Here is a 14,927-nt window from a genome sequence, read left to right on the forward strand (position 1 = left end):
AAGATTGAACAGTACCTCATTGCGAGTCTCCATTTAGCTGGGTGGCCCAATCGTGCAATGTCTAGATCGTTGGGGCATTCGGATATGACAGCCACCCGATGTTGGACTGTACGGGAACGTGAGGGCAAACATGTGAAAGTTCCGGTCGACCGCCTCTGATCACTGCAAGGCACACTGTGACCTCTTCACATCTGCGCCTGCTATACAAGTACAAATAAAAGACTCCCTGCAACATTCTATGTTGTCCCGCACCATCGGCCGGAGAGTAGCTAGCAGACTAAGAAATTACCCTCCCATTTTGTGGTGTTATTGGAGCCACGGCAGCGGAGCGTAAACTGCTGATGAATGGCATCGAGTTTTTTTTTCAGGAACGCATGGATGACCGTCGCCAGGGGGTGTTGCGGCAACCTCGGGAGAGGTCACATTCTTCCACTGTTTTGCTGAGACACGGCAGTGTTACTACTTGCGTCAAAGTACAGAGAGCCGTCTAGTAGGATTTCAGGCTGATTGAGGGAACTGTGACAGCTCAACGGTACATCACAGACATCCTGCTTCCTCATCTGTTACCTCTCAATGGACAGTACTGTTGTTCCATTTTTCAACAGAACAATGCTAGGCCACACATGGCACATTACTTTACATTAATACTTGTTCCATTGATCATGAATACGACATTTAGTAATGATGTGGAACGTGCCAGTTTAACATACGTTTTCTTTAAACAATATAATTTTTTTCTTTGTCTTTTTTTTACAGTTACTACTTCATATGTAAAAACTCATCTATTGAGTAGAAGGAGTTGTCACTCAGAAATGTTTTTAATTTTTTTATTGTTGATTGGATATCTGTCTGGTTTTTAACGCCTTTTGGCAAATGACCAAATATTTTTGTGTCAGCATAATTCACCCCTTTCTGTGGCAAAGTCAGATTTAACCCAGAATAGTGAAGGTTATCCTTTCGTCTAGTGTTGTAGCTATGCACTTCGCTGTTATTTTCGGATTGGGGTGGGTTATTAATAACAAATTTCATAAGTGAATATATGTATTGCGGATGTTCTTTGAATATCCCGAGTACCTTAAATGAGTGTCTGCAAGGTAATCTTGTGTGGGCTCCAGCTGTTATTCTGATTACACGCTTCTGCGCAATGAATACCTTTTCTCTTAATGACGAATTATTCCAAAATATGATGACATATCGAAGCAGTGAATGAAAATATACATAGTAGGCTAATTTACTGATATGTTTATCACCATGATTTTCAACAACCCTAGTAGTATAAGTAGCTGTTCAAAGTCTATATTTATCAGTGGTGCTATGCCATTTATTGTGCAGAATGGTATGTACTGTGTTTTCTCAAAATTTAGTGAGAGTCCATTGGCAGAGAACCACTTAATAATTTTCTGAAAGACATTATTTACAATTTCCTCAGCTAATTATTGTTTGTTGGGTGTGATAGCTATACTTGTATCATCAGAAAAAAACCTAGCTTTGCATCTTCAAGAATACAGAGAGGCAAGTCATTAATATATATTGAGAACAATAAGGCAACCTTGTCGGACGCCAGTCTTGATACCTCCCCAGTTAGGTGAGTCTGCTGAATTTAGACTATTTCTACTGTTACTTTCAACCTTCTGCATTCTTTCATTTAAATATGTATTAAACCATTTGTGAACTGTCCCACTCAAACCACAATACTTGAGCTTATCTAGCAAAATTTCATGATTCACACAGTCAAAAGCCTTTGACAGATCACATATCCCAACGCTTGATTCAGATATGATCAGCATTGATCAGTGAAAGCATATATAGTATTCTCTGTCGAAAAGCCTTTCTGAAAACCGAGTTGAAATTTTGTTAGTACTTCATTTTTAGAAATATATAATGCTGCTCTTGAATATACTACTTTTTCAACAATTTTGGATAAAGTTGTCAGAAGTGCGATTGGGCGGTAGTTGTTAGCATCAGACCTGTCCCTTTTTCTACGCAATGGTTTCAGTCTGTCCGGAAAAATGCCATGTTTCAGTGAGCTACTACTGTGGCTGAGAATCCTATTTATTTGTTGGCAGCAAGCTGTTAGTGGTCTGTTGAAAATGCCGTCAATTCCATGTGAGCTTTTACTGTTAGTGAATTTATGATTTTCCTAATTTCAGTTGGAGAGGTGGGTTGAATTTAACTTTTATCAAATTGAAAAGGTATTGCCTTGCGTTTTCTAATGAATAGTTGGATCCTATTTTATCTACAACACTTAAAAATGATAATTAAAAACGTTTCCTACTTCTGACTTTTCATTGCGTTTGACAGAAATGCAGTCTTCCTGTTCTCTCGGCTGCCCTCTTTTCCTTTTAACAATATTCTAAAATGTTTTAATTTTCTTTTGCTAATCTCTGATGTAATATACATACTTCTGGACTTTTTAATAACCCTTTTCTGTTTACAAGATATTTTTATTCCTTTAGTAAGCCATGACTTTTTAGATGGTTTCTTACAGCAATGTTTACAAAGGTATCATGAAATAGGTTAAGTTTTAAATTAGCATCATGTTTCCTGTACACCTCATCCCAGTTTAACCCTAAAATTTGCAATTGCTAAATTGTTAACTGAACACATTATTGTGGAGGTCTGTTTTGCATTACTGTATGGAGCTCTGTCATATACTCTAGTTGTGCATCATGATTAGACAGATCATTCTTAATAGGAAAAGTTTTTATTTGATTAAATTTATCTTAAATTTATCACCAGCAAGAACCCCGTATCTGTCCCCGATTGAAAGTGTTTGAGATCAGGTAGGAAGCCAACATCGTCCCAATGCCAATATCCGGGATATAAAGGTCCAATTACGACAGTTGTGGGACAGTTTTCCTCAGGAGAGGATACGACGGCTTTATGGCACCTTTCCCAACTGAATCAATGCGTGGATCGAGGTCAGAAGGAAAGCAAAGTCCTACTGATAAATGTGTTGATACTGGCAAGTTCTTTGAAAATTTGACTAGATGCGGAAATAACATCATATTCCGTCTTACCTCGTGAAGTTAAATTTCATTTCCTCCTCCTCTTTGCGGTGTTTCACTTTTTGTGTCATGCAGTACATTTTTAACGTAACACAAACACAAAGATAAGCGGAGTTAAGAATCAAACGAAATATTGCATAGCTAGTCACCGGAGACCATGGGTCCCTTGATCAAAACACACGGAAAATGTCCCTGAACAGCCTCTTTTATGTTCACCCTGTGTATGTTAGAAACGAAAGGAGTAGCTCTTATAATACGTCTCTCGTCTCGATTGTGAAAAAAGGAAGGAAGGTAAGGATTTATCGCCTAATCAACATTGACCTCACAGAAGACGGGCCACGAACTAAGATTGTCAAGTGGGGAAAGTATAATCGGCAGTGGCCTGCTCGTTGTATTCTCCTCAAGAGTTTTAGGCATCAACGAGAACCGTTCATCAACACGGCCTGGCACGCATTTGAACCCTGCATCTCTAGACTAACAGTAAATATCGCGTGGTGTTTAGAATCTCGACAGTTTAAGTGTGGTATCTATTCCGAACAGTGTCCCACTACGAAAGTTTTGGCGTAATGTCGACATCGAGATCATTAGAGATGGAGAACTCGCTTCATTACACGACGACATGGGGAAGATTCTACCTTGGTGTTTCAGTAGTCGCTGTTACAGTATTCGGCTGAAGTGATTCAGGCAGGTCGTTATCATCACCATCATCGTCTTCACTTCCAGGTATTAGGCTAACTGAATGCCCCGTATTCAAAGTTTGTTGAGCCCCTCTCATTTTGAGTTCCCCACGGTTTCTTCTTCCTCTCGACCCACATCTCCACAGTCTTTCATCTAACATACTGCTCATAAGGCCTCCCCAACCCTTTGTGTAGTTCTGTACTATATTGTTTACCCCCTTAAACTTCCTAATTTTTTCATTCCTAATCCGGTCTTGGCGTGTGCAAGCTTTCACTGTTGTTAGAAATTTCATTTAGCTGCCTCTAGTTTGCATACATCCCTCTTTGTGAGAACCCACGTTGCAATTCTATTCTATATCTCTTCTCTTTCTAAATCCGTTCTTTAGAGCTCTGTGAATACTGCCACATATATACTGCAAGTGATGAAAACCGTTGTCCATATCTCTGATCACTTATTTCGTTTCCTAAATCATTAAAACTATTAACTTATTCAATTATTCTGTTATAGATAATTTTGATCTGATTGGTCCAAATCTCTTAAATGCAGTATTATTTACATGTTGTATTCATTGCCCAGCAGGTGCAAATCCTGTATGACACGTAGTATTTTTCATCGTCAAAGTAAACTTATCGTACGATCCCATACTGTGATACCTGTAACGCAGGATGTATTTCCTGTTTCCCTCTTCTTAAGATGTCGAGTGCGTGCTGAAAAGTAATGCCTCCGAAATTTTTATGTGAAAACTCTTAAAGACTTTTAAATAATACATACATTATTGCCGTTTTATATCTTTGTTCTTCATGTCTACACACTTTTTGCTCAACATAGTGTTCCTGGCAACGAACGCATTTCTGACAGCGAGAGACCAGTTAGTTGATACAATCACGATAGAATGTCTGACTTTGTCGAGGGATCCCAAACCTCACCTCTGCGTTCCGCTCCACCACTATCAAAGTGAAGTACTCTAACACGTTGTTTAAGTTGTGGGAACAGATGGAACTCCAAAAGAACGAAGTCGTGACTGTATGAAGGATGATCGATGACAGTGAACCCAAGGCGTCGTCTTGATGGAGATATCGCAGCGCTCGTGTGTGTTCTGGCATTGTCATTGGCACGTACGTACGAAATCTTCGAGTCCTAAACTCGATTACAGCACGATGTTCCTCACCCGCCGATGTAGTTACACTACACGCTACCATATTAGACGCTACAATTCAGAGCCCTCTAGAGGCACAGGCCTGCAAATATAGAGGAATCAAGAATAAGTATGCAGAATGTTACTAACGTTTGTATTTTTAGAAAGCGTTGAGAGTTTTCACATAAAAAATTCGGTGGCATTACTTTTCTAGACACCCTCGTATATTTTAAATGACGTCGGTGATAAATTGCCACTCGTTTGAAACCCTGATTCTCAGTTGTGACTGAAATTCTTGCATCACGTAGACCGTAGAAGCCCTAAATTAGGACTGTCATCGCCTTCTTAAGATCAGCCCAGCATTTTCGCTTGTCACACAGAAGTTCACTGAACATCCAGAATGAGATTTTCACTCTGCAGCGGAGTGTGCGCCGATATGAAACTTCATGGCAGATTAAAACTGTGTGCCGGACCGAGACTCGAACTCGGGACCTTTGCCTTTCGCGGGCAAGTGCTCTACTATCTGAGCTACGGTGCGTGAGTCGGGTAGCTCAGATGGTAGGACACTTCCCCGCGAAAGGTAAAGGTCCCGAGTTCGAGACTCGGTCCGGCACACAGTTTTAATCTGCCAGAAAGTTTCACTGAACATGTTCATAACGTTGTAGCGACAGCCAAAAAGGAATACAGGTCGTATAACTCTCACTCAGATCCGTCAAGAAAGTGGTCAAATAAAATTTTATTTGCTCACAGATGAGGTTCCATACCTGTAGAAATCTCAAAGCAAATCAAATTGTGGGATTTAGCCACCCCCTTCCCCCCGCCCCCCCTCCCCCCACATGCCACTAATTGATGCATCATTCTGATTATGTATTCTCTAGACACGTAGCCGATATCATTCTGTAAATCTTTTAAGATGATATTTTACAAAAGTTTGCTTGCAACACCCTTCCTTGTCGTAGTAAATATGCGTAGGAGCTCTCCCTCGCCCAATTCCTTGGAGTCATCAGAACGTCGCCACTGGTTTATATTGATCATGTCTTCTGCGCAGAACATATCTGATATTTCTTGTCTGCAATGGCATGGACGTCGAGTTTATATACAAATGCTGAATAGAAATACAGTCGAGAACACGTCCACTTACGGAACACTAGTAGAAATGGCCACGTTTCAGTTTCAGATCACATTTTTCCAGTACTACCACACCAGAAGTATCTGACAAAGCTTTGATTGCTGTTCCAAAAGGTGAGAAAGTACTTAGCATTTTTGTGAAATCATGCCTTGTTCTGTCGCACACCAGCGAATGAACTGCTCCAAATTGGCGAGCAAAGCGGCCTTTCGATCCACTCCCAGCTTGATAGGAATGATCTTAGCGCCTTGACCGTTTTATCTCTCATATGTTTACGTAGCGCGGCTGCAAATTTAAGCCACGATAGCACGTAATCTGAAACGGAGCGTCTGCTGGTAGCCTGGTGGCGTAATCTTCAACATACATATACACGAGTGACGTGCGCCAGCTTATATCAGTGTTTGTTCTGTGCAGGGAACAGAGGAATATGGACCCCGCTACACGGAGCTCACCTCGTGATTAGATACCGCTCCACGTCGATATTCGGATCCTATCAGTCTGTGATTTAGTGGCCTGTTAATTCCGGCGATAGCTACGGAATCGCTAGATTTCGGCTTTCCACCTGCAGATTCCAGACATCGCGGCGATAACGACCGACCGCTGGAGGACGTCCTAGTCGCTGACACTACCACAACACCATGCCTCTAGGTAAGCGAGCGCTTGCGGCTTCGTGTACTGTGTATTTACGATTTATATTAGCCTTTCAACATTTTTAATGGAAACCTCGAAATTCACGCCTGTTTGGTAAACTTATTATTAACATTTTTCTTTATTTCTTTACGGAGGCACTTGTGACCGATAAATCAACAAGTGTCTTCGTACAAAAAGCTCCCTATCATGTAACAATGTACGTGGACATTCGCTCTCTTGGATATCACAAAAACTGAGCTTCATGGGATGAGACCTATTTTAGTTACTTAAGGGGAAAACAGCTTCTATAAGGCGTTAGAATTATGTGGATACTTTAAATTTATGGTATTCCCATCGCTCTCTGACACAGTAAAAATAAAATTAATTTCTGAAAGGTAATATTTCTTGACACTGAATGAAAAAATCCTACATACAATTGATGATCATATATTTATCGTTATTAACTGAATGTTGTTCTTATACAAAATTTAAACTTTTTAGTTACTCTGGTATGTGTTACTTCTGCACCGATTTCCAGTCGGCGCATTTTTTTTTTTTTTTTTTTTTTTTTTTTTTACTATGCTACAGAATAGTTCGTATTTCCCTTCACATTCACCACCGTGAGAGATTTAATTCAGCATCCGTACAAACAAATTAATGTTACTAGGTAGTTTTTCTTAACTTTTTCTTGACCATTGCTTAGAATCACAATCTTTTAAAAATATGTTTGCTGCTAAGGTTACTTACTTTAATAATCAATAGATATTTTTAACTCCTCTGATTTGTTCCTGCTCTCTGATTTTCTGACTAACTCTTATTCTTAAGAGCAATGTTGAATATATAACTTTAATGACCTAATAATTAATTTATCAATATTTATTAGAGCATTAAATGTTGTATTGATGTAGAAACTTAATATTCTGTTCAAGTGGAAATTTAATAAAGGTAATTATTTCCAGAAACAATATTTTAGTCAAGTGAATTTACATCTCACAGCATCAGATTCAACTGAGCAAAAAATAAACATTGTTTGATGAGTGAATGACATCTTCAGTGTCGGAATATTGTGATCAACGACTTTTATTTAGGTACTGAGACCGCAAGGATGGTGGTTTGTCACACAAGAACTTGGTGTATTGTATCTGATTTTAATGAACGATATTTCGTCTGTCTTATCTGACCTGAGATTATTGTTAGATGCACACTGATCATATACTGCAGAGGTGATTCACAGACACACACAAATGCTACGGAGATTTAATAAATAATTTCTAAAAAAAGTCTTTTGTTGTAGAATTTCTTTGGTAAATCACAGGTAATTTACACCATTTGCAGGAAAGTGTGGGAGTTTCTGTCACTTACATTTATCTTAGTGTACAATCATTTCGTTTACGAGTAATCTCCGTTTCGGTCTGCGATACAGATACATTACAAGCTCACATAAAAATATACTGTACCGTGTCTTAAATAAATAAACAGATAATATTTGTAACGGTTGCAGCAGGCTATCTTTACTACTCACTCCTTGGAATTGTGTTTTCCGCTGTTAGATGATATGTTTTCGGTTTTACGATTGCGCTTTTATGACTTTTTTTTCTAGTCACCTAATCGTCTTCATTCCGGACTACAAACGGTGTTTAACACTATATTCGCTGTCGACCACTCAAATTGTTTTGCCGGCCTCGGAAAAACCCCAGGAATACGGTCCGCGATGTCGGTCGGCGTGGGCCAGTTCATTCTTGGGAGTAGTGCTCACACAAGCGGAACCGTTGCTTCTGTTGTTCGGGTGAAAGTGTAGCTACTGTGAGTCAGTGCGGGAAACCTCGGTAACTACAGTTTGCCGCAATTTCGTTATGTGTAGTCGAATCCAAGAATGCAGATCCGAAACGCGTTGTGCACCCAGTCTCATTTCCAAGTGAAACGGCTATCGTCTCGGTTTGGAAACAAACTTGCACTACTGAAGAACTGAATACGAAAAATCTTCCGTACAGACGGACGCAACTACCCGTAGCAATGTCACCGCTCGCATTCCCTTAAAGGCTTGAAGCGGACGGGAAGGTCCACGGTAAGTGGTGAATGTTGTTGTTCGGGTCTGCTGCGCTTGCTAACGGGTCATCTGTTTTCCTGTGACGGTACGTTTTCTCCCAATAAGATAAATTCGGACCGCGCGATCTAGGACACCTTGTCACGGCCGTGCGGCTCCCCACATTGGAGGTTCGTGTCCTCCCTCGGGTACGGGTGTGTGTGTTGTCCATAGCGTAAGTTAGTTACGTTAGATTAAGTAGTGTGTAGGCTTAGGGATGTACCCGTGGTCTAGGGGTAGCGTATTTGATTCATAATCAAAACGTCTTCGGTCCCGGGTTCGATTCCCGCCTCTGCCTAAATTTTGATAAATAGCATTGGCGGCCGAAGACTTCCGGCATAAGAAGTCTGCCTCATCCTGCCAACGGCCTTGTCAAAGAGGGCGGAGGAGCGGATAGAGGTTCAGGGCACTCTCTTGTCCTAGGGGTGGGAAATTGCCCCTAAAGGCGGAAGAACCGGCAATGATCAACGACATGAGGATGCAGAAGGCAATGGAAACCACTGCATTAAAGACACGTAACGTGTATCCACAGGATATGTGGCCTGTAATTGAAGAAGTGTCATGATGATCTCTCCATTGGCAAAAGATTCCGGAATAGTCCCCCATTCGGATCTCCGGGAGGGGACTGCCAAGGGGGAGGTTACCATGAGAAAAATATTGAATAATCAACGAAAGGATAACGTTCTACGAGTCGGGGCGTGGAACGTCAGAAGCTTGAACGTGGTAGGGAAACTAGAAAATCTGAAAAGGGAAATGCAAAGGCTCAATCTAGATATAGTAGGGGTCAGTGAAGTGAAGTGGAAGGAAGACAAGGATTTCTGGTCAGATGAGTATCGGGTAATATCAACAGCAGCAGAAAATGGTATAACAGGTGTAGGATTCGTTATGAATAGGAAGGTAGGGCAGAGGGTGTGTTACTGTGAACAGTTCAGTGACCGGGTTGTTCTAATCAGAATCGACAGCAGACCAACACCGACAACGATAGTTCAGGTATACATGCTGAAGATGAACAGATAGAGAAAATGTATGAGGATATTGAAAGGGTAATGCAGTATGCAAAGGGGGACGAAAATCTAATAGTCATGGGCGACTGGAATGCAGTTGTAGGGGAAGGTGTAGAAGAAAAGGTTACAGGAGAATATGGGCTTGGGGCAAGGAATGAAAGAGGAGAAAGACTAATTGAGTTCTGTAACAAGTTTCAGTTAGTAATAGCGAATACCCTGTTCAAGAATCACAAGAGGAGGAGGTATACTTGGAAAAGGCCGGGAGATACGGGAAGATTTCAGTTAGATTACATCATGGTCAGACAGAGATTCCGAAATCAGATACTGGATTGTAAGGCGTACCCAGGAGCAGATATAGACTCAGATCACAATATAGTAGTGATGAAGAGTAGGCTGAAGTTCAAGACATTAGTCAGGAAGAATCAATACGCAAAGAAGTGGGATACGGAAGTACTAAGGAATGACGAGATACGTTTGAAGTTCTCTAACGCTATAGATACAGCAATAAGGAATAGCGCAGTAGGCAGTACAGTTGAAGAGGAATGGACATCTCTAAAAAGGGCCATCACAGAAGTTGGGAAGGAAAACATAGGTACAAAGAAGGTAGCTGCGAAGAAACCATGGGTAACAGAAGAAATACTTCAGTTGATTGATGAAAGGAGGAAGAATAAACATGTTCCGGGAAAATCAGGAATACAGAAATACAAGTCGCTGAGGAATGAAATAAATAGGAAGTGCAGGGAAGCTAAGACGAAATGGCTGCAGGAAAAATGTGAAGACATCGAAAAAGATATGATTGTCGGAAGGACAGACTCATCATACAGGAAAGTCAAAACAACCTTTGGTGACATTAAAAGCAACGGTGGTAACATTAAGAGTGCAACGGGAATTCCACTGTTAAATGCAGAGGAGAGAGCAGATAGGTGGAAAGAATACATTGAAAGCTTCTATGAGGGTGAAGATTTGTCTGATGTGTTAGAAGAAGAAACAGGAGTCGATTTAGAAGAGATAGGGGATCCAGTATTAGAATCGGAATTTAAAAGAGCTTTGGAGGACTTACGGTCAAATAAGGGAGAAGGGATAGATAACATTCCAACAGAATTTCTAAAATCATTGGGAGAAGTGGCAACAAAACGACTATTCACGTTGGTGTGTAGAATATATGAGTCTGGCGACATACCATCTGACTTTCGCAAAAGCATCATCCACACAATTCCGGAGACGGCAAGAGCTGACAAGTGCGAGAATTATCGCACAATCAGCTTAACAGCTCATGCATCGAAGCTGCTTACAAGAATAATATACAGAAGAGTGGAAAAGAAAATTGAGAATGCGCTAGGTGACGATCAGTTTGGCTTTAGGAAAAGTAAAGGGACGAGAGAGGCAATTTTGACGTTACGGCTAATAATGAAAGCAAGGCTAAAGAAAAATCAGGACACTTTCATAGGATTTGTCGACCCGGAAAAAGCGTTCGACAATATAAAATGGTGAAAGCTGTTCGAGATTCTGAAAAAAGTAGGGGTAAGCTATAGGGAGAGACGGGTCATATACAATATGTACAACAACGAAGAGGGAATAATAAGAATGGACGATCAAGAACGAAGTGCTCGTATTAAGATGGGTGTAAGACAAGGCTGTAGCCTTTCGCCCCTGCTGTTCAATCTGTACATCGAGGAAGCAATGATGGAAATAAAAGAAAGGTTCAGGAGTGGAATTAAAATACAAGGTGAAAGGATATCAATGATACGATTCGCTGATGACATTGCTATCCTGAGTGAAAGTGAAGAAGAATTAAATGATCTGCTGGACGGAATGAACAGTCTAATGAGTACACAGTATGGTTTGAGAGTAAATCGGAGAAAGACGAAGGTAATGAGTAGTAGTAGAAATGAGAACAGCGAGAAACTTAACATCAGGATTGATGGTCACGAAATCAATGAAGTTAAGGAATTCTGCTACCTAGGCAGTAAAATAACCAATGACGGACGGAGCAAGGAGGACATCCAAAGCAGACTCGCTATGGCAAAAAAGGCATTTCTGGGCAAGAGAAGTCTACTAATATCAAATACCGGCCTTAATTTGAGGAAGAAATTTCTGAGGATGTACGTCTGGAGTACAGCATTGTATGGTAGTGAAACATGGACTGTGGGAAAACCGGAACAGAAGAGAATCGAAGCATTTGAGATGTGGTGCTATAGACGAATGTTGAAAATTAGGTGGACTGATAAGGCAGGGAATGAGGCGGTTCTACGCAGAATCGGAGAGGAAAGGAATATGTGGAAAACACTGATAAGGAGAAGGGACAGGATGATAGGACATCTGCTAAGACGTGAGGGAATGACTTCCATGGTACTAGAGGGAGCTGTAGAGGGCAAAAACTGTAGAGGAAGACAGAGATTGGAATACGTCAAGCAAATAATTGAGGACGTAGGTTGCAAGTGCTACTCTGAGATGAAGGGGTTAGCACAGGAAAGGAATTCGTGGCGGGCCGCATCAAACCAGTCAGTAGACTGATGACCAAAAAAAAGGCTTAGGGACCGATGACCTCAGCAATTTGGTCCCATAAGACCTTACCAAAAATTTCCATAAATTTGGAATTAACTGTCCCCAGATGTCCACATTGACAGGAGAAAGGGGATTGTTAATACGAACAATAAGTGTCTTCTTCCAGCGGGATCGGCACGTTAATCTGTATCTCTACTGCTAATGGTATAGAGAGCCCCCCCCCCTCCCCCCCACATACCGTCAACGAGACGGACGGCTTTTTCGTACATCTTGTGCGTCTAGTATTATCCCATGGAAAGTGTGAGAATGTTTTCGAAATGTTTGCGAATCATATAAATAGGGCAAGGCGTGGATACCAGTCCGGTACTCACCCAGTCGGCTGTGAGAAACGATCTAAAAACCATACCTAGGCAGGCTGACACGCCACACATCGGCCCTCGTAGTTGATTCACCGCACGGTTATCCTGGCGGGTATAAATACGAATGCCGACGTCTAAATCAAAAGTCAGTCATTTTGCTATATCAGTCATGATTCGTTGAAAGGTCTCAACGTCTAAAACGTTTCGGGAGTTCTTCGGATCTCGGGGACGTGGGATCCGATCGGTAGAGAGTTCCCATGTGTAGAAGGCTGGTCGTGGTCGAAGGTGATACTCGAAAACGTCTCACGTTGCTGCAGTCATGTTAGTGGTACGACGATGGAAAGTTTTCCTCCTAGCAGAGGAGAGTGTGGGCGTGGAGCTTTCACCAATTTTTTTAAAATTCTTATTTTTGGAGGCGGCTTTCGAGACTTAGTCCGTGCGCGTGACTGGCCATCTCAGTACTTTATTACAGCGTCGATCTTTCAGCTGTCTGGAGGTATGTTCACCGTGAGCGAATGTAGTATGAACAGCGGAATGTGATGATTCTATTTCGATACGTACCCTCCACCACGTGCCGGATTGGTTCATGCAGAGGTCAGTGTGTAGATTGATACATTTATTAGAGGTAGGGGTGCAAATGTGGAAACCCAGTCTGTTTTTGTTGTATAAAACAAATTTTTACTTCTCTTTCAGCTTCAAGAATTAGCCAAAGCTAATTCATAATGTTTTAGCAATGAATGTAATATTATGAAACGCAAAAACTAAATATGTTAAAAATTAAAAAAACCTTTTCTGCTTGCACAACTCATTAATTTTTCAAGAAGTGCGGGTAATGTGGAAACGCCTTAAATTTATGGGAAACTGACTACTTCAAACGAAAACTACTAAAAATTTTAGAAATGTTTTATTTTATATTAAATTTAAATTACACAAATATATTTTTAAACGCAACTGTAATAGAAAAATGCTTCATAAGCGAAGTTCAATTGCAAAAATCGCATATGTAAATATCTCCTTCATTTCTGGCACAGAAAGAGTGACTCCACTCCTCACACACTACACACTTAATCCACAACTCTCCCCGAACGTCTTTGGAAAATGCGCCTCCACAAAAAATACAAATGGCATCTTCTTCACTGGGTTTTTCTTCCCCAACTGGGAGAACCAAATCTGACACTCCTGAAGGGACAGTTGGTGCAATGGGCTCTTCATCTGAATCCTCAGGTAACTTAAGGAGTGTTTACTGTACTCAGCTTCCAAAATATCAAAAAACATGTCTACAGCTTCTTTGTTGAACCCGTCTGCACTCGAGAATGACGTCCCCATAGGTGGATTGTGAGTTTATTTCTGTGACTTCTAAGAAAAAGGTCAAACAAAGCTCTACCTGCAGCATTTGAAGTAAAAGGATCAATTTCTTTCCGCTGGCTGATATGCCTTTGTCTTGACATCTAATCTGGTTAGGCCATAGAAGCGATCATCCATTTCAATGAGATACTGTACCAACTGTTTCTCAATAGCATCAGGTAGTACAAGCTTACGTCCAAGTCTCAAAGAAACACATTCTTCAGGTGACATATCACTATGCACAAACCTTTGAAGTGTCGTCTGAGGTACGCTGAAAGTGTTTACTGCCCCTCTTAACCACATATGCTTTTCCCTTAAGGCTATTGTAGCCTTAATCATGTTTCCAGCATCCCACTTCTTCATAATAGCTCTTGGTTTCCGATCAGTTAGCTTTCGTGGCTTCTAGAAGCAGACGCGAAACGTTTTGGAAGTAATGTATTTGATGTTGGTATTGTGGAAACGTTTCCACAATGCCACCGTATGTATGCTTCCACATTACCTACACAGTGGCCATTTTAAATTTAGGTAGATTACATTAAGCAACTATCCATTTAAGGTTCACAAACGACTGCTAAAACCTTCTATGCACCTCCCTTTATAAGCTTTCAGACGTAAAGAAAAGATAACTACAAAGTATGTAGATAAAAGTAATACCAAAACTTACCTCGAAAAAGGTTTAGAACATGCGCGAACTTGAACTGCATCATTGTTCACGGCGTCTGTTGTTCAACTGACTGATAACCCTCTACCGTGACAAACAGGAACTATTGCAACAATTTCTGGCTGCCCCGCTACAGTGCAGCACTCTGCAGGTCAGATACTAGACGTTTCCACATTACCCACACGCTTCCACATTTACACCCCTACCTCTACTCTTATACGAATTCTGTCGCTTTTTAGGGTTCCGTGTGTCAGCAGATGAAAACTGAACCCTTGTAGGATTATTTTGTTGTCTATCTGTGTGTCCGACCGTTTTCCTCAGGAACCCTTTGGCGTTCAAAATGGTTCAAATGGCTCTGAGCGCTATGGCGGTCGCGCAGTTCCAGACTGAAGCG

The 14,927-nt window shown here is 41.1% G+C and overlaps 1 protein-coding gene across 2 annotated transcripts in view; it reads left to right on the forward strand.

Annotated features, from left to right (window-relative positions):
• LOC124544669 (aquaporin AQPAn.G-like) overlaps positions 1-14,927 on the forward strand; it is a 197,466-nt gene that overhangs the window by 9,746 nt on the left and 172,793 nt on the right. For both annotated transcript variants that reach the window (XM_047123288.1, XM_047123289.1), the window contains exon 2: positions 6,362-6,595. In XM_047123288.1, coding sequence (XP_046979244.1) covers positions 6,586-6,595 — 10 coding nt within the window. In that variant the 5' untranslated portion in view covers positions 6,362-6,585. The remainder of the gene's footprint in view (positions 1-6,361; positions 6,596-14,927) is intronic.

The sequence above is a fragment of the Schistocerca americana genome, chromosome 8 (genome assembly GCF_021461395.2).
Source record: "Schistocerca americana isolate TAMUIC-IGC-003095 chromosome 8, iqSchAmer2.1, whole genome shotgun sequence".
NCBI classification, from domain to species: Eukaryota; Metazoa; Arthropoda; class Insecta; order Orthoptera; family Acrididae; genus Schistocerca; species Schistocerca americana.